This window comes from Phytophthora infestans, genomic scaffold (assembly GCF_000142945.1).
Source record: "Phytophthora infestans T30-4 supercont1.73 genomic scaffold, whole genome shotgun sequence".
Lineage (NCBI taxonomy): Eukaryota > Oomycota > Peronosporomycetes > Peronosporales > Peronosporaceae > Phytophthora > Phytophthora infestans.
The window spans coordinates 516928-544285 of record NW_003303686.1 but is presented as its reverse complement, the minus strand read 5'-3'; the positions used below and the strand labels follow the sequence as shown (position 1 = coordinate 544285).

Here is a 27358-nt window from a genome sequence, read left to right as displayed (position 1 = left end):
TTTCGGTCGGCCACTACCCCGACAAGCACGGAAGACGAGCATTTTCACGCGTGTCACTACGCGGAATTGCGGCAAGTTCGGGTACATGGAGTGTGCAACATGTCCAACATGAGCCACCTTCCGCTCTACTCAGATGGTAAGCGTACTACATGTACATAGTGGCTGTAGAAGATGTGGATACGTCTACTGAACTGACGTGGCTATGCCTACTTAATGTGTCTGCAGTGAGTATCTACACTAAAGTGTCTGCGAAGCTCGAGTCATCAAACTCACGACTTGGTGTGCGTGGAGTGGATACATGCAGTTGCTGGGACTATCATTGAGTCGCGGCATAAAATGCGCGCTATTTGAGTGAGGAGGCATGCTTATGTGCTTTGTAAGACGAGGTCAACAACAATGGAGGCGCGAATACGGCCAAATGCATTATGTCTGTCGAGATCGAGCTACATGTACTGCGAATGTGGTGGTATCTGTCATCGCTGTGGCGCACTTTATGTGCCACGATTGCAGCGCTGTCTTGATGATTTTCATGCACGTCGCCACCGCGGATGTGGGCTGGGCACAGGGCCAACTCCTTCACCTCAAGCAGAATCGGCTAGCTCAAGCCCGACCGGCACTGCAAGAGCTGATACGTGACGTTTCGCTATCGGCTGATAGAGGTAGCATTTGGATCTCTCCGTTCTCCGTCGACCATCGGAATCGAGTGATAGCAGAGATTTCGTGTTGCGGACGGGAAGTTTCCGTCGTACCACACGATGCTGGAACGGTATTACACGCACGATCAAAGTGGTGCACACGAGATGAGGAAGGTGACGTTTTGCCTTGTCGTTCCGTATCGTGTCCGTATGACGAAGCGTTTGTGGTAGTGCTGACATTGATTCCATTGTGTTTACAATTTACCCTAGAGAATAGCGTGACTAGACAAGAAAATGGCGGTGTCGTACGCTGGTATCTGAGTATTCTGTACAAGCATGAAGCGGCCAAGCGAAGTGGAATAGCTATGTGCTACGGTGTCCCGCTCTGATTATCACAACGAGGCTACTAATGCCTAAGAATGTGCGGCTCAGAGCGGTGTACCAAAGACTTTGCAAAGTGGAAAGGTGAGCGCGTCTTTGAGTGTCAGTATGTGGCAGGCTGATGGCTAATGCAGTCTGTTGTTTTGCCTTTGTATCATAATAGCGATGACCAATGTCTGATTCTGGCCGTGAGAATGCGAGCTTCACTGTAGCCGGCAGTACAGTACAAGCCGTCGTTAATTACCTTCAGCGTATGGTCGACCGAAATGCTGCGTTAGTCGCGTTATAGTGCCCCATATCTGCTGCCGAATCGGATGAGGAAATGCAGGTTGCCCTTAAGCGATTGAGCTACTTGAAGGGCGGAGACTATTTGGTGGGTTTTTCGTGTACACAGTTTTGTCATACGCTTCTTCAGTTTCCGACATTTACACGTGGCGTCTGTCTGGATGCCCGCTACTATCAAGGCCAACGTGCTGTCGGCAACAGTTGCGAAAGCTACGTCGCATCAAGGGAAGCAATCTGAGCTCGACGTACGATGGTTGAAGGAATAAACTGAAATCGGTACATCAAGCTTGCTGTTCACTTATTGTCAGCGCTACCGTGGCACGTATGTGGCTGGTGGCTCAAACGTCAGCTGAGCTCGTTAAAGTGGATACTTTGGCCCACGGTGCTGCAAGACTTCAGTGCTCTCCACTCGCCATTGTCAATTTCACCGGCTAGTGCCCAAGCCTTCTACACAACTACATCCCAGTGCTGCGGATCTTCCGCGACAAGTCCTGCTAACCCACCCCGCCATCACTTACGTCGCAATTGATCCTCAATACTATTTGGTACGGTTGGCACTTTATTCCCTGCAATTTTTAGTCTCATCAAATGGGGAGCTAGCTAGCATAGCTGATTCGGTACTGCATCCACAGAGATGATGTCTTTGGGCCTCTAAAATCTGGAGGACCTTTTTGTCAAACCTGGTATCTCGCGCAATTTGTCATTCACCAAGGTGCCGCGAATCACACACCCGACTGATTTCCTATCGATGTGCTCCCAGTCTATAGATCGGTAACCCGTTGCGGTTGAAGAATTTCAAGTTGATGTGTGTCTTGCGGACGAGTTGTCCGTGGCGATGGTTGTGTGTGCTGCTGTCCGCGTAGTTAATGCAACAGCGACTGGCGACCATCGATCACTACTAGAGTGGCCTACTACGTCTAGATAGCCTTGACAAATGGACGAGACGTCGCGGATTGCCTAATGGACCCCAGCCTGAAGCGTCTGCAATTGAACTCGGTGGCGAGAATGATGTCACGCAAGCCGCAGGGGCGAGGCAGTAAGGCTCAACAGTTTCTTCTGGAGATGAAGGCTTAGGGAGCCTCGGTGGATGCAGACAGCGTCTTCAAACAACATGATGGTTCCCAATGGAGCTGGGTATCAGGCTTGATCGCAGCCAGCGACGACTAACAACAAGTGGTGGTACTGGTAGCCAAGGCTGGAACCCGACAAGTGACTTCTCCAGCGGAATGGGTGGTCAAGGCTGAACACCGTCGAGCTTTGACCATGACCAGGAGAATGGCTCTCCAGGGATGGCACGATTGCAATCAAGAGCTCAATTTTGGCATCTGCAGCCGTTCTGAGCCGAGCGAGATGACATTAGCGTCTTCAAATATCTTGGCAGTGGCGACCTCCCTGGGCAGGGTATGGTATTTCTTGGTGGGACTTAATACCGAACTTCTACTGGACTACTAAGACAACTAGAACTTCTATGGATTAGCCGAAGATCAACAACTACCTCACTCTCATCATGTATCTGATTAAATTAACTATAATTAAATTAGCCCTCTCTAGAACGGGGCTAGTACTATCTTACTAGCTTTTTTATTATCAGAAAATCGACCGATAAGTGCTTTTGGGCAACGCATTCGAGTATTTTCATAGCTAAATCACGCTATCTTGCTTCAAGTCAGAAGATGAAATTCGTCATGAGTGGTTTTGGCGATAAGTGAAGCTCACCGTGAGTCGCATGGGTGCTAGTAGTCACACGCAGGAACGGTTCGTCGCACAGGACCGAAGCACGGGTCATTTCGTCTGCCCCAACGATTGCTCATTCTGTCTTTTACCAGAAATCCAAGATCCTCCTTTTCTCGTCGTTTGGAAAGCAACCCCTGTATGCCGTGGAGCTCACCGCACACTCAGCGCTTGGAGGTGTCATAGCGTTTTTGCGGCTCTACCAGCGGAAGCTGATGACTTTTCTTCTCGGTTGGTCTGAATTGGCCGCTGCCCAGATTTTAGACCTTGACGCGGATGATTGAGATAGTCGACAATATTACAAGTCTATATTCAACAATACTTTCACATAAGAAGTGCTTCGTTTCATCTCGCTAGTTACTTGAGTACATGTAGTAGTTTTGTAGGCGGTGATACTGTTCTAATAAAGTCGTGGACACCTTGTCTTTGCGTCTCCGACTCTACTTCCTGTCCGGGCTCCGGCTGCTAAAAGTCACTTAACGAGGGACAGCTTTATATTGGTAGGATTCGAGTACTAAAGCAAATCCAATCTTCATACACCTTTGGGTACCGCCATTGGGAACTGTAGTGTCCAAAGCCTATTATCTCTGTCTCGGACAGCATCTATCTACTGACGAACCTTTCCTCCTTACCCTCATCACACACCCCACGCCATACACGTCTGTCTAGTAGACGGTTTCCGGAAGAAGAAAGCGCTTCCCGATCTTGCGGTTGTACTCCAACACTTGGGCACGCACCTTCCGCTTCTCCATGAGTTTGTAGTGAGAGCTAGCGAGAAGCACCGCGTTCGGGTTCTCTGAAATGAGATCCGTAAAGACGCCGTACTTCTCCGTCAGAGCGCGGATCTTCTTCAGATGCTTCTCCTGCAGCTGCAGCCCCAGCGCGTCTGCGTCTTCCAGAGTCGTGAGCGCGCGACGCAGCAAGCGTTTCCTGGCGTAATTGTCCACCAGCAAGCCGAATGTCACCTCGTCCGCCTCCACATCTCCGCTCTCGATCTCCGAACGCACACGCTCCAGCAACTGCTCCGCTTGAGTCGTCCGCTTCGCGCGCACGTACATCTGCATCATACTACGGTACGTGAACTTGTTGGGCCTGAGCTCGAACTTGGAGAACGTCTCGTCCATAAAGACTTCGGCCGAGCGAAGACGCAGTGCATTCGTGTACACGCCCAGCATCGAGTTCAACGTCGTCCGAGACGGCTTGAGACCCTTCTCGAAGGTCATTTCATGGAACCGAACCTCCGCACGCTTGATGTTGAGCGTCTGGAACTGGCCAAAGTCTGTCAAGTCCATCGGCATCAGCTCAAAGTCCAGCGATTCCTCACTGTCAGCAAACAGCTTGTCGTCCTCTTGGCCATAGACTTCCATACTCCGCTCCGTCTTGACCAGTGCCGTCGACTCGGCCTTCTTCACTTTTTCGTGACTGGACTCATCCTGCTGACGCAACGCTTCCACTTGTGCCAATGCCTCTGGACTGAGCTTGTAGCTGTCCCTTTCGTCCATTTCGTCCTCGTCCTCGCCCTCCTCGTCAAAGCGTCCATCGTAGTTGGCATTCTCCAGCGAGAACGTCTCCTTTCCTGGACGTGTCAAGTCGATTTCCTTCCCGTCGTCGTCCCATTCCAGTGGCTCCTGGTAAATGGGTTCAGCTTTGGGCAATGGCTTCTGATTCCGCGGAGCCTTGTCCACAATAGCGCGAAACTGAGCGCGTGCGTACACGTTAAACAGCGTGTTATACACGAACTCGGTCATGGGTACATGATGCCGTTCCATGTGTCGAATGATCTGCTCGGCTTGGATAAAGTCTCCATGCTTGGCACACGCGTGCAGTACCGTCGTGTACGAGTACAGATCGGGCGTGTAGTCGTACAGGTTCCTGCATCTCGTTGTAGAACTCGACAGCCTTGTGTGCGTAATAGTGCGACTTGGCACACGCATTCATTAACGTGTTGTACGTCACGAGCGACGGGGTCAAGCCGCACTCGAGAAGATCTTCGAGCAAGTTCAACGCGCGCTCGACACGTCCTTCGCGTGCACAGCCATGGATCCAACAGGTACACGCCACCTCATCCGGCTCATCCGCAGAGCTTGGGGCGTGATGCAGGTCGTTGGAGTGTTGTCGTGTGCATGGTCCGCGGTAACTTGAGGAATGAGGTCCACAAAGCGCCGAAACAGCCTCAGCGTCCAGGTCTGCGCACTCTTTCTTGCGTGCTCGACGTCTGATAATACAGGACGTCACTAGCACTAACACGATGCAGTTGGCCCACTCCGACCGTGAAGAAGCCGCGAGAGGAAGGAATTCGATTGGCTGTCTGCGGGTCTACAGCGTGAAGAATCAAGTGCCCCAAGCGCATTGTCACCCTCGCACACGCAGTATGCACTTGATTCTTTGGACACTGCCTGGCACGCAACCAACGTCAGGTACTGTACTCCAGGGTTTTTAAAGCACCCACCAACAAGAGCTTCACAGCCAAGTTAACACTGAAGATACCGTAGCAAACAGCAGAATTAAACCAGCGAAAAAAACATAACCCCACAAAACGCCAACGAAAAACCACGTTTAATTCGAATCTCATACAGTCGCTTGCAACAATCAAACGGGAAAGCAAGGAGCAACTCCAGAATCAGACGGCAACAATTGACGAAACCACGGCACCAATCGCGAGCGCCAAGTCATACTTGGACACATCAGACTTCTGCATCAAGCTGCACTCGCACCATACAGCTCGTCAAAGTCGCCTCCACCAGCACATATAGTAGCGATCAGACCCTTCGATGACAGCAAGACACTCCACTTGCCATCGCCTTTCACTCTCTCCTCTCTTCATGAAGAGACTAGCGCCTCAGAATACGTAAAAGTAGCCACGAGATCAAATGCAACGCGAGATCCAGTGCTCAAACACGTCCACGCACCACGGCTCCACGTAAAAAATATCACAGGCTCCTTGCGTACTGATCCCCGCACATCAACACGGTAGCTGTTGCAGGGCCTGCATTATACAATGTAACGTTATATATGGCTGTTCGCCACTCCGGCAGTGCGCATACTGGCGGCATCGTCTCCCGACTTCATGCAGACGCACGCACACTGCGTTACCGTGGCGTGGATGCTGTCTTCAACGCCATCAAACATATCGTAAGTGTTTTTTCTTTTCTTTTTGGCGTAAAGCTAATGCATCGTACTTAATAGCGATAAAAAGTAAAAACTGTAGCCATCGTAGTTAAAAGTCACTTCAACTGTGACTTTCTAGAGACCAAAAGAGATCGGCCATTTCTTCCTCACTACTTTAGTGAAGAAATGGCCAAAATCTTTCACCCCGTGCCACTGGAGCTCCATGCGCTCAACGAGCGCGAGCCACCCGCTTCGTAAGCAGCCAGAAGGTCGGGCTCAGCATGGATTGACACTCGGTTGCCCAGTCCGGGTACCCGGCCGGATTGTCGCGCCACGCAACCATCTTAATAAAGAGAAAAACTCAGTGTCTCTCATTAGCACTATCACATTAAAGAGATCGTTTAACCGTTGAAACAACGGGTTCAAACGCGCGAAATTGCTATCAAACATTTATATTCAGCTACTATCTCCGACAGGTATCACTTTTAGAGTGTTAAATTGATGGGTAGGCCAGCAAATAATTCACAAACCCAGCCTCTCCGGACCCAGCCCATCCCAATGACTGGCAGCGAGCTCCAGCTCTGCCGCCTTTCGAAATGCAGCTTCAGTTGCCATTTTTTCCTGCTACTACTCAAGAAAGCTCAATGCATCCTCTTCCCTGCCGCTGGTCACGCTACCATACGGCGGTGGGTCCATCTCATACCCACGTTATCAGAATTTTAGCGACCGCTTTCTACACAGCACCAGGTAAATTGCACGTAATGAACGTGTAGCTCTATTGATTACAGGCCTGACCTTGCTCCTTTCGTCTGTATCTGTTGCTCTACATCGGCAGTGAGAGCGTAGACCACGACATACGCGCCCATTATCTTTGCTCGCTACAGCAGAAGAAGGACGAGGCTGCACTTTTTACGAATGACCAACGTTATCAGACGTACCGGCAGGAGTGCACATGCTGTGCCCCGTCGTCCTGGCTGGACGCGCCGACATGTCCGCTGCCGTCTTCAGCGAATCACGGTACATGTACGTACGAGTGATACGGTACGACGGATGTTGTGACTAAGTTTGTGTACAACCAACACAAATCTGCTCATATTGCTTGCTACTTTCGATGATCGTATGCTCGGTGACCTTAAGTTGAAGTGGCCTCTCAGCGGACATCCCACCACAAATGGCAATCCATCGACAAATCCGCTTTTAGTGTGTGGAAGCGTCACGCTACAGACGACGGAGCGGCGACATGTACGCTCGCCGCTGGGCCTACCTGTCGATTTGCCTACCGCGACAGCGACTACACCTGCTAAAGTGCCAAGCTACGCGAGCTAAGCGAGCTTGCAGATGCAAGTTGCATCATGCCGATAGGTGCTGGCGCTTACTAACGCTCAACTGCAACGGCAATTGGCCCCGGATGCACTGAAGCCTATGAAGTCAGTGAAAACGCGTCATGCCCGCTGCCTGCTGCAGCGGCCACATCCGCGTACATGCCCACTTTGTGGACGCGAAGGCCAATACAGCAACTTCGTGTTCAAGTGTGTTACCGCATCCGAGCTCAACCAAGCAAACGGCAACTGCGTTTCGGTCACCACATACCCGGCGGCTTAACGTCCTCAACGTCAGTAAGTGTCTGGCTGATAAAAATACAAGGATGGGTGCAGCAAAAATGTCTAATGGCGACAATTGCACCATATCGTCCGGAAATGTATTAGCATTCTAAAGCATATTTGTGCAGCACAAGGTCACTATCAAACCAAATACCCACATTTAGGCCAGTACGGCCACCAGGCTCATGGTGAGAAGGTGTTCTGTGGACATGTTGTACGCAGTCCCGGCGTTTTCGGTCGGCCACTACTCTCGACAAGCACGGAAGACGAGCATTTTCACCCGTGTCACTACGCGGAATTGCGGCAAGTTCGGGTACATGGAGTGTGCAACATGTCCAACATGAGCAACTTCCGCTCTACTCAGATGGTAAGCGTACTACATGTACATAGTGGCTGTAGAAGATGTGGATACGTCTACTGAACTGACGTGGCTATGCCTACTTAATGTGTCTGCAGTGAGTATCTACACTAAAGTGTCTGCGAAGCTCGAGTCATCAAACTCACGACTTGGTGTGCGTGGAGTGGATACATGCAGTTGCTGGGACTATCATTGAGTCGCGGCATAAAATGCGCGCTATTTGAGTGAGGAGGCATGCTTATGTGCTTTGTAAGACGAGGTCAACAACAATGGAGGCGCGAATACGGCCAAATGCATTATGTCTGTCGAGATCGAGCTACATGTACTGCGAATGTGGTGGTATCTGTCATCGCTGTGGCGCACTTTATGTGCCACGATTGCAGCGCTGTCTTGATGATTTTCATGCACGTCGCCACCGCGGATGTGGGCTGGGCACAGGGCCAACTCCTTCACCTCAAGCAGAATCGGCTAGCTCAAGCCCGACCGGCACTGCAAGAGCTGATACGTGACGTTTCGCTATCGGCTGATAGAGGTAGCATTTGGATCTCTCCGTTCTCCGTCGACCATCGGAATCGAGTGATAGCAGAGATTTCGTGTTGCGGACGGGAAGTTTCCGTCGTACCACACGATGCTGGAACGGTATTACACGCACGATCAAAGTGGTGCACACGAGATGAGGAAGGTGACGTTTTGCCTTGTCGTTCCGTATCGTGTCCGTATGACGAAGCGTTTGTGGTAGTGCTGACATTGATTCCATTGTATTTACAATTTACCCTAGAGAATAGCGTGACTAGACAAGAAAATGGCGGTGTCGTACGCTGGTATCTGAGTATTCTGTACAAGCATGAAGCGGCCAAGCGAAGTGGAATTGCTATGTGCTGCGGTGTCCTGCTCTGATTATCACAACGAGGCTACTAATGCCTAAGAATGTGCGGCTCAGAGCGGTGTACCAAAGACTTTGCAAAGTGGAAAGGTGAGCGCGTCTTTGAGTGTCAGTATGTGGCAGGCTGATGGCTAATGCAGTCGTGTTGTTTTGCCTTTGTATCATAATAGCGATGACCAATGTCTGATTCTGGCCGTGAGAATGCGAGCTTCACTGTAGCCGGCAGTACAGTACAAGCCGTCGTTAATTACCTTCAGCGTATGGTCGACCGAAATGCTGCGTTAGTCGCGTTATAGTGCCCCATATCTGCTGCCGAATCGGTTGAGGAAATGCAGGTTGCCCTTAAGCGATTGAGCTACTTGAAGGGCGGAGACTATTTGGTGGGTTTTTCGTGTACACAGTTTTGTCATACGCTTCTTCAGTTTCCGACATTTACACGTGGCGTCTGCCTGGATGCCCGCTACTATCAAGGCCAACGTGCTGTCGGCAACAGTTGCGAAAGCTACGTCGCATCAAGGGAAGCAATCTGAGCTCGACGTACGATGGTTGAAGGAATAAACTGAAATCGGTACATCAAGCTTGCTGTTCACTTATTGTCAGCGCTACCGTGGCACGTATGTGGCTGGCGGCTCAAACGTCAGCTGAGCTCGTTAAAGTGGATACTTTGGCCCACGGTGTTGCAAGACTTCAGTGCTCTCCACTCGCCATTGTCAATTTCACCGGCTAGTGTCCAAGCCTTCTACACAACTACATCCCAGTGCTGCGGATCTTCCGCGACAAGTCCTGCTAACCCACCCCGCCATCACTTACGTCGCAATTGATCCTCAATACTATTTGGTACGGTTGGCACTTTATTCCCTGCAACTTTTAGTCTCATCAAATGAAGAGCTAGCTAGCATAGCTGATTCGGTACTGCATCCACAGAGATGATGTCCTATTGGGCCTCTAAAAATCTGGAGGACCTTTTTGTCAAACCTGGTATCTCGCGCAATTTGTCATTCGCCAAGGTGCCGCGAACCACACACCCGACTGATTTCCTATTGATGTGCTCCCAGTCTATAGATCGGTAACCCGTTGCGGTTGAAGAATTTCAAGTTGATGTGTGTCTTGCGGACGAGTTGTCCGTGGCGATGGTTGTGTGTGCTGCTGTCCGCGTAGTTAATGCAACAGCGACTGGCGACCATCGATCACTACTAGAGTGGCCTACTACGTCTAGATAGCCTTGACAAATGGACGAGACGTCGCGGATTGCCTAATGGACCCCAGCCTGAAGCGTCTGCAATTGAACTCGGTGGCGAGAATGATGTCACGCAAGCCGCAGGGGCGAGGCAGTAAGGCTCAACAGTTTCTTCTGGAGATGAAGGCTTAGGGAGCCTCGGTGGATGCAGACAGCGTCTTCAAACAACATGATGGTTCCCAATGGAGCTGGGTATCAGGCTTGATCGCAGCCAGCGACGACTAACAACAAGTGGTGGTACTGGTAGCCAAGGCTGGAACCCGACAAGTGACCTCTCCAGCGGAATGGGTGGTCAAGGCTGGACACCGTCGAGCTTTGACCATGACCAGGAGAATGGCTCTCCAGGGATGGCACGATTGCAATCGAGAGCTCAATTTTGGCATCTGCAGCCGTTCTGAGCCGAGCGAGATGACATTAGCGTCTTCAAATATCTTGGCAGTGGCGACCTCCCTGGGCAGGGTATGATATTTCTTGGTGGGACTTAATACCGAACTTCTACTGGACTACTAAGACAACTAGAACTTCTATGGATTAGCCGAAGATCAACAACTACTATTACTGTATCTGATTAAATTAACTATAATTAAATTAGCCCTTGACCAACTAGTACTATCTTACTAGCTGATTATTATCTGAAAATCGACCGATTTGTGCTTTTGGCCAACGCGTTCGAAGACGAAATGTGTCATGAGTGTTTTTGACGATAAGTGAAGCTCACCGTGAGTCAGTGACTCAGAGTCACACCGGTGCTAGTAGTCACACGCAGGAACGGTTCGTCGCACAGGACCGCTTCGTTAGCAAGCACGGGTCATTTTCGTCTGCCCCAACGATTGCTCATTCTGTCTTTTACCAGGAATCCAAGATCCTCATCTTCTTGTCGTGTGGAGAGAGACCCCTGTATGCCGTGGAGCTCACCGCACACTCAGCACTTGGAGGTGTCATCGAGTTTTTGCGGCTCTACCAGTGGAAGCTGATGACTTTTCTTCTCGGTTGGTCTGAATTGGCCGCTTCCCAGATTTTAGACTAGTCGACAATATTACAAGTCTTTATAAACAATACTTTCACAAAAGAAGTGCTTCGTTTCGTCTCGCTAGTTACTTGAGTACATGTAGTAGTTTTGTAGGCGGTGATACTGTTCTAATAAAGTCGTGGACACCTTGTCCTTGCGTCTCCGACTCTACTTCCTGTCCGGGCTCCGGCTGCTAAACGTCACTTGACGAGGGACAGCTTTATATTGGTAGGACTCGAGTTCTAAAGCAATACAATCTTCATACACCTTTGGGTACCGCCATTGGGAACTGTAGTGTCCAAAGCCTATTATCTCTGTCTCGGACAGCATCTATCTACTGACGAACCTTTCCTCCTTACCCCCCATCACACACCCCACGCCATACACGTCTGTCTAGTAGACGGTTTCCGGAAGAAGAAAGCGCTTCCCGATCTTGCGGTTGTACTCCAACACTTGGGCACGCACCTTCCGCTTCTCCATGAGTTTGTAGCGAGAGCTAGCGAGAAGCACCGCGTTCGGGTTCTCCGAAATGAGATCCGTAAAGACGCCGTACTTCTCCGTCAGAGCGCGGATCTTCTTCAGATGCTTCTCCTGCAGCTGCAGCCCCAGCGCGTCTGCGTCTTCCAGAGTCGTGAGCGCGCGACGCAGCAAGCGTTTTCCTGGCGTAATTGTCCACCAGCAAGCCGAATGTCACCTCGTCCGCCTCCACATCTCCGCTCTCGATCTCTGAGCGCACACGCTCCAGCAACTGCTCCGCTTGGGTCGTCCGCTTCGCACGCACGTACATCTGCATCATACTACGGTACGTGAACTTGTTGGGCCTGAGCTCGAACTGGGAGAACGTCTCGTCCATGAAGACTTCGGCCGAGCGAAGACGCAGTGCATTCGTGTACACGCCCAGCATCGAGTTCAACGTCGTCCGAGACGGCTTGAGACCCTTCTCGAAGGTCATTTCATGGACCCGAACCTCCGCACGCTTGATGTTGAGCGTCTGGAACTGGCCAAAGTCTGTCAAGTCCATCGGCGTCAGCTCAAAGTCCAGCGATTCCTCACTGTCAGCAAACAGCTTGTCGTCCTCTTGGCCATAGACTTCCATACTCCGCTCCGTCTTGACCAGTGCCGTCGACTCGGCCTTCTTCACTTCTTCGTGACTGGACTCATCCTGCTGACGCAACGCTTCCACTTGTGCCAAGGCCTCTGGACTGAGCTTGTAGCTGTCCCTTTCGTCCACTTCGTCCTCGTCCTCGCCCTCCTCGTCAAAGCGTCCATCGTAGTTGGCATTCTCCAGCGAGAACGTCTCCTTTCCTGGACGTGTCAAGTCGATTTCCTTCCCGTCGTCGTCCCATTCCAGTGGCTCCTGGTAAATGGGTTCAGCTTTGGGCAATGGCTTCTGATTCCGCGGAGCCTTGTCCACAATAGCGCGAAACTGAGCGCATGCGTACACAGCGTGTTCTTGTGATTTTGACAACTCTCAATGGCAGCCATGTAAAGCTGTTTGGGCTGCAGGAACACTAAAAAAAGACAATATTTGTAAGGGACTGAAGAATGTGGACGTGCTTGTCGATTATTTCTAGGCTACATCGCTGTGTGGAAAAAAAAAGATAGAAGGGTATTGTCTCGATACGCGGTGAAAGCAATTGTCGAGTTCTACAACGAGATGCAGGAGCTGTACGATTACACGCCCGATCTGTACTCGTACACGACGGTACTGCACGCGTGTGCCAAGCATGGAGACTTTATCCAAGCCGAGCAGATCATTCGACACATGGAACGGCATCATGTACCCATGACCGAGTTCGTGTATAAGGCCACAGTCTCAACATCGCACACAATCTGAGACGGTGGACCAGTCTCTGCTTTATTGCACAACACACCTGTACATGCTGCCACGGCATCATGAATTATGAAACTATACATTTTGCAGTGGGATGAGTTGGTATCATGGGTCGCGTCAATCAACAACGCTTCTGATAAGTGATCGGGTATGAACCGCATGTGCACAGACTGGATGGCTATACATTGGGCGCCTTCCAAAACCCACATAAAAGTTTTGATCACCCCCCCCCCCGTTTTTACGCAAGTTTAATTCTGCGGATAGGTTTTGTTTTCGTCAAGTAAACAGAAACTCGACCTCCAAAACCACTTTCAAAAGTTTAATGCGTTCAATATGAAACGCACCTATGGTGCGCATAGCTTATATTTATATATACTTCAATACGTGGGACATGCAGTAACTGGACAATTTTCTAAATATTGTGTCTAGATGTAAAGATGTGAAGGCGCGAAAGATCGCGTGACTTCAGTGACGTTCATCTGAGACTCTACCGAAGCCCCATTTCATCGAGCGAGCGGAGAGATCATGGCGGGGGACGCTGGGTGGTTGCTGCTGGTGGCAGCTGTAAGCACGAGAATACGTCTGTCACGGGCGATTCGTGATCTCCGTCGGCGCCTCCATCTGGAGTACCTGCGTGCTGAGCGCCAAAGACTTCTTAGGGTCCGTCACTATTTGACGGTCGGGTGTCTAATGATACCTATTTGGTCGTCTTGGATGAACTTGTGGCTGCATGGAAATGACCTGAATATGATAAACATGACAAGTCTTAGTCGGTACGTCTGATTCCAGAAGAAACGATCTCTTGCGCTAATCGCTATCACTCCGTTGTTTTTTGTTGTTGTGCTTAACTATTCGCCACAGACAATCTTTCAAGTTCTTATTGGACAGGTTTTCCTTGTTCTACATTATCCCGAAACACTACCCAAAGGGGGGGCGTCCACGGAAATTGCAGGAGCTCCATCAAGTCCTTGGCTTGCTGCTTGCGTTTTACGTGGGGTCCATGCAGAATAATGCTTTCTGTATGATTTTTGGGGTTCCTCCCTCAATGCTTAGTCGTATTATCAAGGATGGTGAGAGAGCGCTGGCTCGGGCTCTCGTCGGATTCTCGCCAGCTCGTATATCGTGGCCTTCTCTTGCTCGTCAAAGAGCATGTGCCGAGATGGTGGCTCAGCGCCAACCTTTGCTGCAGTATTGTTGGGGCTTCATCGATGGCAAGAATTTCCGTGTGGGTATCTAAATACTCGAATGTTTAAGTTAAGTCTGTTAATACTTTATCTCTGCGCTGTCATATTCTAGGTTTTGCAGCCGTCCAACCCTGACGTTCAAAACGCGCACTACAACGGGTGGCTACACGGGGTCTTCGTGACAGGGACGCTCTGCTTTTCCGCGGACGGGCTCATTGTATGGGCGAAAACAACAACCCGGGGAGCTGGAACGACGGCGATATGAGCCTCGCGTTTCAGGAGTGCCTTGCTGACCCCCACTTCTGTCCCGACCCCCGCTATGGAGTCGTAGCGGACAGTGCTTTCCCTTGTGGAGGAAGAATGACAGGGAAAATCATTACTTCCTTAAAGGAAGGGGATCTCCAGAAGCTGCTACCATCCGTTCGTCCTGTCGCGAGAAAGTTGTCACGCGCTATAACGTTTGTACGGCAGGCGGTGGAGTGGGGTATGGGCTCCGTCGCCAAAGTGTACCATCGACTGTATTTACCTCTTCCTTCTGGAAAGGTAGAGCGCGCCGTTCGTCTAGACAATTTGTTCAATTTATCTAACTTCAGAGTTCGCACCGTCGGTATCAGTCAGATTCGTACTACACATGTCCACGGTCGAGAAGATTATCAATAACGTGTGTGAACATGCATTGCTCGTTCGCTCATTGTACGTCACAATATTTTGCACTATGCAGCTCAACACTAATGATATCATGGCCGAATGACTTCATGATAGTAGTTGTACCACTGCGTATACTTACTTGTTGGTAAGCTTTGCGAGCATCATCATCATTTCGGAATGTCGCTCTCGGGCCTCAGAGCGTTCGAGCTCCATTCGCGCCTCGAATTGGCGACGGTTTTACTCCTTCTCGGCCTTCCACTTCTCTTCTCGTGCAAGTCGATCTGCTCTCTCTTCTCGAAGGCGATCACTCTCATCCTGCCTCGCGCGCTCTCTTTCTTCCTTTTCCCTCTTTTCGACAGCGTCTCTTTGAGCTTTCTCTTCATGGCGCCGTAGCTCCGCTGTTTCGGCTTTTCGGTCGCTCTCTGCACGGTAAAATATCAAAAGGCGCGTCATGTCGTTGGTATCGGATCCGTGTGCCTCCTTTAACCCGGTAATCTGATTTCCAAGGATTTCGATACGCTTCGCGGTCTTTGTGCGTTTCGCTTGAGTGAAGGTCTCGAATCTTAACTCGTTCACTCTGTTAGAGCGCTTACTCAGCTCTTCGATGTTGTCTCTCACAACGGTAAGATCTTGGCCTCCGAGTCGATTGCTGACACTGGAGAGACGGGGGTTGCGAGCTTTCTCGCGAGCGTTGGCTACAGCACGCCCTGGGTCACGAAACAACACTGCTCCGTCCGGAGAAGTCATAGGTGGCGTGGTAGGCGTCGGCTTCGGCGGACGACCCGCACTTCTCTGTGGGACTTCTTCAGTGACCCCTTGAGGCCGAAATGTGGTGTTTGCGTCGGGATTCGGTGACAACTCTCCATAGCTAGTTCGACAGTATTGATCAACACCAGTAGCCGGGTTGTCTATACTCGTTTGAAAGTCACCGACGTTATCGCCATCCACATCGTTGGCGCAAAGTTCTTCTTCTCTCTCTTCTTCGTCCTCGTCCGAATTGGAGAGGTTGAGAGCCGCAGCAAGGGAAGCATCAAACGTTCCGGAACTAGTTATAGCAATGCCAGAGCACTGTGCTTCCGGAATCGGAGACTGAGATTGTTGGGAACATTGGGCAAGCTGCGAGACAACATTCTTCTCTTTACTGGCTGGAGAGCTGCTGACAGGATCGCGTTCTTGCGAGACAGACGTGTGTCCCTCGCGGCACCCGTTAGCTACAGGCAAGTAGGGCAATAGGGCCCCGCCGCTAGACGCAGGTCGATTGATCTGGCTTTGATTCTCTTTCTCCTCGTCTTCTTCAGTCTCGACGCCGTCGAAGGATGTATGCGTCCCGGCTTTTTCTTCGATGGTCATCTGAATATTTTTGGCCTACATTATTGCCTTGTGCGCAGGTTTCACCTCTCCGTTGCCCGATGGTTTTGGCTTGTTATACAGATTTTTGAATTTTCGGCGTAGAGAATCCAAGTCTCTCTCAAGTGAACTCCTGCCTCGGCGGGAGTTATACCGGATCGTCAGACGCTCCCACTCGTTCCTTCCGGTAGGAACAATCTTTTCTGCAATTGCACACAGTAAAAGCTGCTCTCGGACGGAGTAATTCGCGTAGCCAGTTCTTCGACATCTCTGGTCGAAAACACGATATCAGTAGTGATCAGACTCACAGCGATGGGAACTGTTTTTGCATACCGTCATAATCCGTGAGTTGTTGCTTCGGCTCTTGATAGAAGATCGGGGAATGAAGAGCAAATCCTTCGAGCCGCATAATTTAACCTCGCAAGAAAAAGACACGAAGATTTAACCTCGAGAAGTCAAACGTTCGAAAAAAAGTGGGCCGTATTCACGTACGAATCTTTTCAACATTTACACTTTGTCTCCAAGTTCGAGTACCTCATGGCATGCGCAGCTGACTACAGATCGTGCAGGTGCTGGATATCTCTGTGCTGGCATCCGTCCCATCCGCAACGCCAAATAAACCACAACGCGTTCCCATACGCTACCGTGATTTCATCTCCTGGGAACACATCTCTGACGGTGGCGACCGCCAATGTCAAATGTCGACCCGTTTGAGCCTCGTGGAAGCGAGCACAGGGATTACAGGCGCGATTGGCCAGCCTGAAGAGACCACCCGCCTCTCTGGCGTCAATATCGTAACGCTGTCCAGATTGAGCAGGTGTCTTCAGATGAAGCATGTAGCCGTTGTTTCAGTACCCATTTGCACACGGAGGTCCAAAAACCTCGATCTTGCCAAAATATTCCCCAATAATTGTGTCCTTTGGGATAGCGCGAGTAGCAACAAGACCGAGACCACCTCGGAAAGAGCTTTTGCAAATGGCAATGCGCTTACTTTCTCTTAAGGCATTTCCACACATACCCGCGTAAGAGCAATTTCCACGGTAGCAAAAGCGATTGTACTTCGCATTTTGGCACGTCGAAACATTGCAAAGCTCCCGGCAGTGACACATCCCACCTGCTGACACTGAGGCATATTTGAAGTAGGCTGGTGTGATGTGGCCGTGGAGACGCTCCACATGTTCAGGCCAAGTTGCTGGTTCCCAACGTTTTGGCCCTTTCGAATGACCTTTCGTCTCAATGACCTCAAACCCCGGCGAGCTACATGTCGAAGAAAGAGTCGGATCCGAGTCATGCCCTGAGTGGTGCCTCGTGGACCCCGGCACCACGTCGAGCGCCGAAGAAGCTTGCGAGATAGAGAAGTCGGCGTCGGCGCTTTGGTCGAGCCTTCCGTTCTTCTTTGCTTTACGCGTCGGTTGAAGACGTAGTCCGGAAGGAGACGACGATGGCTGGCCTACGGAGGACTCCTCCGAGTCAGACCCGTGGAGCCTCAGGTCTAGTGTAGAAGCCACGGAAGAGGTGTCCGACCATGCCGACACGACGTCAGAAAGAGATGTGATAGCTCGATCCATCGGCACTATACGAGACGACCCAGACACGGCGTCAGGAGCATACTGGATAGAGTCTCCATCGGAAGTATCGGGCAACGAAAACATCGTCGTCTGCATCGTACCCGTGGCGAACACACCCGGAACGTCCAGATCGTGCGGGCTCACGATGGGGTCGTTCCTCTTCGAAGGAGATGGTCTTGACCGCTTGGCGAGGTTCCTAAGTCCGCCAATACTGCCGGCGTCTCCAGGGGCGCGCTTACGTTTTCCACTTGCGCGTGTCATCACGAAGCTGGCGCCTGCATCGACGGCATGTAAGAACAAGATCCAGCAAAAGATTGTACCATAGTAATTTGAACGTGCACGCACAAAATCGATATAACGGAGAGCAAACTTCGAGCTCTCTCTCCTCCCGCCTTCCAGGCAGATTCGAATATGAGAGGTAGTTTAGGCGCGGTTTTTGAGGTTCGACCCGCGCGCGCGAAAATGTCATGACGCTTGAAGATCCAATTTAAACGGGGGGGGGGGTTGCAGCTTCAGGGGATATTGAAGCCCAGCAATACAGCTTAACATACACTTTGGGATGGGTTGCCGCTTGACCGCACACACTTAACGTCGAGTTTTTCTCGAAAACCATGAATAAACCGAATTGTTTGATCTGACCATTTTTTGGTCAACCAAACAATTTCGGTTTAATCCGCCGTTTAATTCAACGTTTGATCTGACCTACCCTACGGATAAAAACCTGTTTTATGTTGGTTTTGGAATGCGCCCATTGGGTGCCCTCCAAAGCCTGTATAAAACGGTTTTATCACAAAGTTTTGATGACCCCTTTAATCACACTTTAATCACGGTGATGCGTTTTTATACCGGTTTTATCAGAACCGTTCTGCCCAAAGCCTACATTAAAGTTTATTCCGCTCCGAATAGAGTGAGGTTGAAGTATCTAACATATTGATTTCATTATCAACGGACGATCTTTACTTATTTAAATGGGACAAAAAACTGATAAATTTGTCTATTTTTTAAGATACCTTCACGATGGCGCGCTGCCAGCGACCCCTTCCCTGCAACTCACGGCTTTCTCTCGCCAGATTCAAACGAGAGAGGGGCCCATGCGCGGCGCCGGCGCGCTTCTCGCGCTATGCGCGACGTCGCAAACGCGACACAATCTCAAAAAGTGTGTTAAACGGCTTCGTATACGGCTGCATAAAGAGAGGAGGCGTGTAGAGTGGGAACGGTTGCTGCGCATGCGGCAATACGTGACCCTCGACTGTCTAAAACACCATGAAGAGTCGAATTGGATGGATCTTTGGCGTCGGGGCACCGAGAAGAATATGCTTAACAAACTAGCCTATCAAGGTAGTAACTTACGACGATGTTTGTATGTGCCAGAGCAATGATTTTTGTTAACATGGTGTTTTTATTTATTTATGTGTGCCAGGGGCGCATTTGAGCAGCTCTTGGAGCGATTCTCCCAATTCTACATCATTCCAGTATACAATCCAGCTGCCCACTATTGTGGAAGAAAGCGGATGTGTTGGATGTCACGGTGTTGGGAGCCTGAACATCCACACCTGCATATGAACCACAGCCTGTCTCCATACCAAACGGTAACTTCCTCGACAGGATATACATCCCGTACCGCTACTGCAATGACGGTCACGTGACGACTAGTCTGCACCTCGTGAAATAGGGCACCCGGGCGACATGAAAAAATAAATGAACTGCAGTATACCGCCCGCGGCGTATTCTCTCGGCGACACTAACGATACGTGTCGAGCGTCGTTGTTCTTGTGCTCACCTTAAACGAAAACAATGCGCGAGAAAGGGCTTCTCTTCTCAATCATAGTAACATTGACGGATAAGCCAGGGTCTTCTCGCTCTCCGGACCCCAGCAACTCACCGCCCTCGTGTTGATCAGCAGGGTGCGCCTCTGCCTTCTCGTCTCGGAGTTTGCTGCCAGGACAGGACTCTTTATCACCACATCTAGTGATCTCGATCGGCCTGAAGACCAAATATTACGGAAAAAGAATGTATCAGTATGAGATAGCTAAAAGAAACGCACAACAATACGCACTCACCGGCCTGTAGTGAAGCCTAGCATAGTCGTCACAGCTGAGATGAACTGCTTCATAATACACTCAGGAGCTACGTCAACAACGAAGCACTCAAGGTTAGCACATATGATAGATGATCCAGATCTACGATGGTACGTACCGCAACCATGCAACGCCGACGTCTCGACGAGCCTTATGCGGCAGGCAGCAAATTTGTAAATGAAACGATCCTTAGTGGGCGCGAATTTTCGCGCCTTTGAAGCTGTCGAAGATCTCATCTTCAATTTCAAAAATTTTGCTAGTTAGGGGAGTCACTTAATCATATACAATACGCAAGTCACATTTTATCAGTTGCTAAATTAGGGTGCGTGATTAAAGAGGATAAAAGGTGATTAAACGCGAAGTTTGATGAGACGACTTTTTGGTCCTATCAAATTTTTCCGTTTTATCACTAAGTTTTTATCACCTTTTAATCCACCCTAACCCCAATGATTTAACTTTTTATACAGGTTTTGGAAGGCACCCATTGGGCGTCGCTTTTGTCTCATTACAAATCCGTCAAGGTCAGTGCAGGTAAAACCGAGTTAAAAGACGTAGTACGTACCACTTCCTTTACGTAGATCCTTGCAACATTCCCACTCTGCGAAGCATAGTCGTATAGGATGGATTGAACACGCTCCTCAATCGCTGGAAAGCTTGCTGAAGTCAAGCTACCAGGGTGTGTACATCCTTTATTGAAGATTTCACGGTACTTCTTTCTGTTTGTAATTCAAGAATACGCTTTCGACTTACACCAGCTTTGCGAATCGCAGTAGATATCACCTCGCTCTCAGGGACATTGCGTGCTTCGTGGTAGGTCTGATAGATCGCTTGGCTGATGTCGTGGCTGTGCCCTGTTTTCGGTCCGGTGACGCATACCCCCCAATTGCCAGTTTCTCGTACACATGCGTTAATCTAGTCACAACAACAAAAATCTGTGACAGTTATATCTCACTTGGAAGACTATACATACCTGAGCAGGACACTCAATTTTCCTTAAATGTTGATTTGGTCGCAAACCTTGACCTCTGTTAGACCATGCCTTTCCAGAATGTGCACACATGTAGGCCTTGTTGTAGAAATGTACTTCTTCTGGCCAAATAATGCATGATGTTTTGCTCTTGCTGATTCTTTGGTTTCTTTGCGGACGGGTGTATTTGTTCGAATAGAAAATATCTATCACGCCACATAATACAAAATCAGCACCAATAGACACGATTACAATGATAATCATCGTAAAGTTTTGATACAGTCTCAGACTGTGCCACAACTTGAGATTGGCACACAAACCTGGTATGATTGGCGACCGTAGCTCCGTAAGTACGCCTCCAGTGTCTTCCAGTCGTCGATCATTTTCACGTCAATCTTCGAAACGTGCACCAAATCATCCCGAGTGACGATAGCACAATCTCCAGAGCCACGCTTCGAAACAGTAGCGTTGTTTGAACGGCGTTCCTACAACACAGCTACAACGTCACGACAGCTCTTGCTGCAACACAATGGGCTTGTAGCACCACAACGAGTGCCACAAGAAGCAACGCTAGAAGTGTCGATCGTAATCTATTCGCGATATATTTCAGAAACCATGAAACTTACGATTCCACTTTGACAGAATTTGTAACAGGTGAAGGCACATTCTGCGACGATTCAATCGAAACAAAGAGACTTGAGATATAAATGAATCAGAAAAACACAGATGCAGGCGTTTGTACCAGCACCGCTAGTGAAGATCTAACGCCCCTAGCGCCCCAATCCCTTCATGCCACACGTCATAGCTACTCTCGAGCTCACAATTCGAGGTTGTGCAAAGGGCTATTACGCTCTAAACTCCGGCAAATTCAACACATGGAAGAGAAGTTGTAGATGTTGACTCAACACTCGGAGAAGCTAATACAAGCTCGGGATGAGCTCGCCTCAATGCTAGCCGAAGAGAAAGGTGATGCAACACGCCTAGCAGGTGCGGTTGGGGTCGTCACTTTGGACAGAGGCTACGTGATGTCATACAGTTTAATGCTGGAGGAGTGCTGCAATATAATGCTTGATAGGCACTAGTGAGTCAGAGTTAAAATTGAAGCACGTTAATCTATTCGTTGTGATGCAAAACCAAACAGCTTTATTTTATTTCATTAGTGCTGCAAGCAGAGCTTTATCCGTAGCATTCACTATTCGATCGAGTTTGTTGGATCGAGTTGTCACTTCAGGCTGCGAAAGAATTATCCAAAGTATTCTGAGTCTCATGGCAGCAACATCATTACGTGTGACAACAGCTCTGGAAAAGCTGAAGCTATCTCCCAGCATCGCATACGCCTGAGCAATGCACAACACACCACACGACGTTCCGTCTGGTTGTTTTGGAGCGTCAAGCCATACTGCGTTTGATTCTAGCGGTGACTCGGTGAGCCGCACAGAGGAATTATGCCAGTTTCGCAGAAACGGTGCCACGTCACTTCGTAAGTATCTTCCATCGCCGCCCGATACGAGCCGTTGCACAAAGGCTCATAGCAGTAGGGGGTGAAGGTGGGTGGATCCTGACGATAGTTTATGCGCACCATGATTATTCCCCAGTGGTCGTTGTTCAAGTGAACGGGCATAACAGCGTAATGGTACATCGAAATGCGCCCTACTGGAGTTATTGAGCAACCCATCGTCGGAGCGTAGGAGTCAATAGGAAAACATTCACCAACTGAGTTGCAGATACAGCGGAGGCTGAAATCGATAATAACATCACTCAGCATCCGTTCTCTTGCCAACATGCCGACCAAATGGTCCACCTTGACAGTGGCCTCGCCACCCGACAACCGAAACATTGACCCAAGACATGCTTTGCCAAGAATTCTCGCGACATCTTCTGCAAATTCTATGTGTTTTTCACCAGACTCACTAGATAGCATCCAGTCCGTGTCCGTCTCTTCATCAAACAGTTCTGGGGTTGACAGGTTTTTTTCCCACTTTGTCGAGAGAGCCCAGTCCATAGCTACCAGCCAAGCTTCGCACTTCCGACGGATCTCGTAGAACGCCTTCATGCGGTAGACAGCGCCACTGCTTCACATTATAATTTGCATCATGTATCCAATACAAGCAACATGACAAGCAACATAGTAAGCAACACAATGAGCAACACAGCAGTACACACAACAAACCTGGTGAGCTTTGGAGTGCCTCCAGGAAAGAACGCGATGATCTCGTTCGTGGTACCTTCGGGGTGATCCGATTCCGAATCGTTACCGAAATAGCTGGATTTCTTTCGTTTCCTCTTCTCCGCTTCGACTACTGCGTCCTGCTTATTCAATAGGTGCTTAGGAATGACGAAGTTGTAGTCGTAGTCATCGGCGCATACATACGAACGCTGACAGCGCGCAGAACGCGCTCCCAGGAATTTGTCGTCCATGATGACTGGATAGTTTGCCATCAGCTCGCTAACGCGGTATCTGTCACTAGTATTTGGAGTTTACTCCAGTAGTCGAGATAGACATGGCACGCGCTCGTCGGGAAGTACAATGGCTGCCAGTTTCTGTGGCATCGAGGATGTCGCCAAGCGAACTTGCTTCTTTTTTCTCTCGTTGTGTCGAGGCTTAGATTGGGGAAACCTAAGCACATCTATCTGGCCTGGCTCCCGTGCCTTTTGCTTTGAGAGCTTGGCGGCTCTTGTATGGACCATTGGCTTTGTTCGGAGCTCCACAGACTTAGATGGCTCACATTTGGCGGGAGGCGACTCCATTGTTTGCTGTCAAGCCTGTGTCAGTGTCTGCGCCGTCGTTGTAAGACCCGAATTGGATGTTTCATTGTGATTCAGCATATATTCTGCTGTTACTCTAGACGGTGGTGTGTGTACAGCCGCAGGTGCAAAAGAAAACTCTCCGATATTTTCTTCTTCAAGCTGTCGAATCAACTTCATTGACTCCATTAGATCAACGGGGGTAATTTCAGATGCACTTTCACTTGCTGAATCGTCGCTGCTGTCGCCCGACTCTGATTCGGAATCCGCCATTTTCTGAGATGACGTGGTGTCCCTTTCTCGCATACCCCTGCGTACTATTTCTCGCCATGACTGTAGAGCCATGTAGAATTTTGGGCTAGTTGAGATAGAAAATCCAGCACAGGTTCAAATGCAGCTTTGGCGTAGCAGTATGTTTCTTCAGAAGACAGAACGACAACATTCGCACGCTCACGACGCCGCATTTTTACGTAAATCACGCGTTTGGACAGGTGAGATGTGTCGAGGTTTTTTCTCCAGCGGGACTGGTTCTCCTGCTCCCAAACTTAAGCCTCTTGATTCACTTGTGCTGCTTCAAAAGACTCCTTTTTTGCTTCGGCACCGTGTGTTGTTTTGTGTGTTGCTGAGCATTGAGTATAGTCGCTGTGCGAGGATGACTCGGGTGTATCTTTCAGTTTGTCTTGAATTGACTGCACCGACGCTTTCCCACGACAGAAGGCTTCCTCAAGCTTCGCCATTTCTGACATGCTCCAACGTGGCCGAATACTCGAAGCCGGCATTTTTTGCAAACTGGTGTTTTTGCGCGGCGATATGCATCAGATGGTGGCAAGGTAGATGGTACGTGCAATAAAATAGGCAGGAACAGCACCACTCGAAGTCGTTACACCGGAAAATGCTTCCTTGCGTGCTTATTTCCCATTGACCCACGTCACTTAGTCGTTTGGCTAATGTGTTCTGAGCTAAAATTACCATGAAATAATCCCACTGGTCCCGCACTTTCGATAGCGTGTCGTCGTTCATGTGTTTGGCCAAAAGAGAAAGATACGTGGGGACCCGAACTGGTTGGCGATTAGTAGTCGAGTGCTTGCGCATGGCCGCGATCCGCTGTCGAATAACCGTTGACTGGTGTGCCAATACACCACTAATCGTGAAGTCAATTTGCGGTTTCTTCCTTAGGAGGAGCTTTAGCTGATTTCAATTAGACTCGATGCGGTTGGTCGTCGTATTCCCAGCAGTAAAAACTTTTTCGCGAGCGTGGTTTGCCCACATGGAACTACATGTTCTCCAGTGTTTTCAAAATACTCCAACAGCTTGGGGCACTCTTCTTCACACCTCCGAGTAAACGTCTACTTCAGAGTCAAACTTAGACTGTGAGCTGCTGGAGACATAGTAAATAAAATAAGCAACACAGAAATAAACACAACATTAACAATTCTTACCAATAAATTAATTTCGCAAAGGCAGACTCCATCGCATCTCTTTGAGCCATCTTCAGAACATATTTGGGACGTCGGCAGGCCTTCCATCAATACGTCAACGCGTGAAATTGACACAGAAGTATCTTAGCGTTCGGGAAAGCTTTCTCCAGAACCCGCCATTCGACAAAGTCCTTATCGATGACGACACTTTGAACACTGCGCCAAGCTGGGTTTTTCCTCTTGAAAAATTCGATGACGTACTTCATCGTAGCTGCCTTCTGATCAAGAGCAAGGAAATTAATAGCTGGAATTTCTCTTCCCGTTGCTGATGTTGCAACAAGACTACTTATAATAACTCGGATTTTCTCTGATAAGTCAAGCGATTCTTGCAGAGAATCGCAGTGCGCTTTAAGCTTCTCGTAAGCCTCCTTACTCTTCTCCACGTCTCGATATTTCTTCTCGGCAACGTACAAAGCTCTTTTGGTCCTCTCCAGCTCGAATTTGAGTTGATCTCTCTCGGTCGTGACGTTGTGCAACTCTCTTAATGACATATTTAGTTTTTTGTTTAATGTTAATTTCATCAGAACTACAAACAACTGAATTGGGCATACCTAAATGGTACCCCAGATTGCTGGTTCCATGTGTCCAATCCATGACCAAGCTGTCTCCTCATTTCGCGAAGCATGTCTTCTGAATTGACGATTCCATCGCAATAATACAAGTAATATCAAGCTGATACTGGACGAGAAGTACATCATTACCACTATCCTCGTCGGGAAAATTGCCCAGGATAACCTTGGGTCTTTCGGTACTCGACTCGCCGAGCACTTGTCGCACAAGATTTCTTGTCAGCTGAGGCGTAAGCACCATATCTGTATCCGAAATCATATCAAAATTATCATTAAATTGACAAAGTACGCCAGAAAAATATACAACTGCAAGTGGCCTAATAGTAGCACCCACCGAACTTGTCCGACAAGTATCGATTAGTGTCAGCCGTGTGCGTCTTCATCTCGGTCAAAAGACCAAGTTCTTGGCGGACTTGCGGGGTGAGTGGCATTGACTTGTCCCCACGATACGAGTCGTAGTTTGTTTTATTGGTCTTGTGGCTGTGTAGCGATATCTGTGAATCAATCAGAGATTAATATCTCTTTCAGACAGAGAAATTGAACAGAGACTCACCTCCGTTCCTGGTGCAACGATCACTTGCCATGTGGCTTGACCATCCACGACGACACGCCCAGAGCGAACGAGGAAACCTGCTTCACAGCCGATAAAGCGTAAATCGTAGTCACGGCGGCCTTTGCCGCGGGATTCTTGTGACGATCCGTGAGTGCACCACATCCGCTTAAAACTGTGCGTCATCTCTAATGGAAGCTGTGTAATTCCATGTCGGCTACAATAAATCATACACCCATACATAATGCAAAGAAAACACAATTATAATCAAAAAATGAGTTCATGTACCTGCTGTACTTGGCCCGGGTTTCCGAGCTTCTAACCCGGTAACACAAGTAGTTCTTCGCAGCGTAATCCGCCATCATGTCATTGAACTCACTCCAGTCTTTAAATGTTTTCTTCGGGAGCTCCAACACATAATTTGTCACTGATGTGTGGAACTTCTTCATGGTTTCCCGAATTTGCCAAGTTTTCGTTCGACGTGTAGGCTTGCGAGCTGTGTGGACTTGCGCAATCGGCTTGGAAACGGGATCTGTGCTTTTCCGAGTCTTCTTAGCTGTCGGGTCTGTACTCATTTCTGGCTCGTCGATCGGGGAATGAACCCGTTTTTTGTGTGCTTTCTTTCAGATCCCGAGCCTTTAACAACAAAGCACAAATATCTGTAGCAACATATGAAGCAACGTAAACAGCAACACATAGGCAACATAGTGAGCAACATAGTCAGCAACATAACCAACAACATACGCTGCAACATAATAAGCAACACAAATGTAAACGTACGCAAAGAGAGTTCCTGATTGGTTTCATTTGAGGTTGCCTTTTGTGTAGTACGGCGTCACCGAATCGCATTATTGGCATTCCGTTGTGCCATTGTCGACAGTGAATTTCCGTAGCACCATCGGTTGGCTTAACGGTGCCCATGTCCAGATACCCGGCTTCATGGCAATCATTCAGCCAGCAGGATGACCGCTTCGCAAGCTACTTTCCTCGGGCTCCCTCTCGGCGCAGATATGCACAAAGGCATAAATCGAAAGCCGCAAAACCTATGGATTTTAGAGCAGGGGACAAAGGTATTTTAGGAGAGAGAAACTGAACTTGGCGTCCGCGAGCAAGGGATTTGGCAATGCAGCTTCCTGTGGTCACCCCGAAGACTGCCGCCATA

General features: G+C 49.3%; 3 protein-coding genes across 3 annotated transcripts; all 3 read right to left on the bottom strand.

Annotated features, from left to right (window-relative positions):
- Positions 1–3882: 3882 nt before the first annotated feature.
- Positions 3883–4970, bottom strand: PITG_18603 (uncharacterized protein; the record flags this gene model as incomplete). Its single annotated transcript, XM_002997483.1, has 3 exons — positions 3883–3918; positions 3980–4840; positions 4899–4970. 3 exons carry the CDS (start codon positions 4968–4970, stop codon positions 3883–3885), a joined length of 969 nt encoding a protein of 322 aa, XP_002997529.1.
- A 6651-nt stretch (positions 4971–11621) lies between these two features.
- On the bottom strand, positions 11622–13008 carry PITG_18602 (uncharacterized protein; the record flags this gene model as incomplete). The annotated part of the gene is made up of 3 exons (XM_002997482.1): positions 11622–11825; positions 11923–12654; positions 12928–13008. 3 exons carry the CDS (start codon positions 13006–13008, stop codon positions 11622–11624), a joined length of 1017 nt encoding a protein of 338 aa, XP_002997528.1.
- A 6293-nt stretch (positions 13009–19301) lies between these two features.
- PITG_18600 (uncharacterized protein) lies at positions 19302–21237 on the bottom strand (the record flags this gene model as incomplete). The annotated part of the gene is made up of 7 exons (XM_002997481.1): positions 19302–19348; positions 19692–19792; positions 19870–19936; positions 20006–20099; positions 20638–20799; positions 20858–20879; positions 21209–21237. The coding sequence occupies 7 exons, from the start codon at positions 21235–21237 to the stop codon at positions 19302–19304; spliced, it is 522 nt and encodes a 173-aa protein (XP_002997527.1).
- Positions 21238–27358: the final 6121 nt, after the last annotated feature.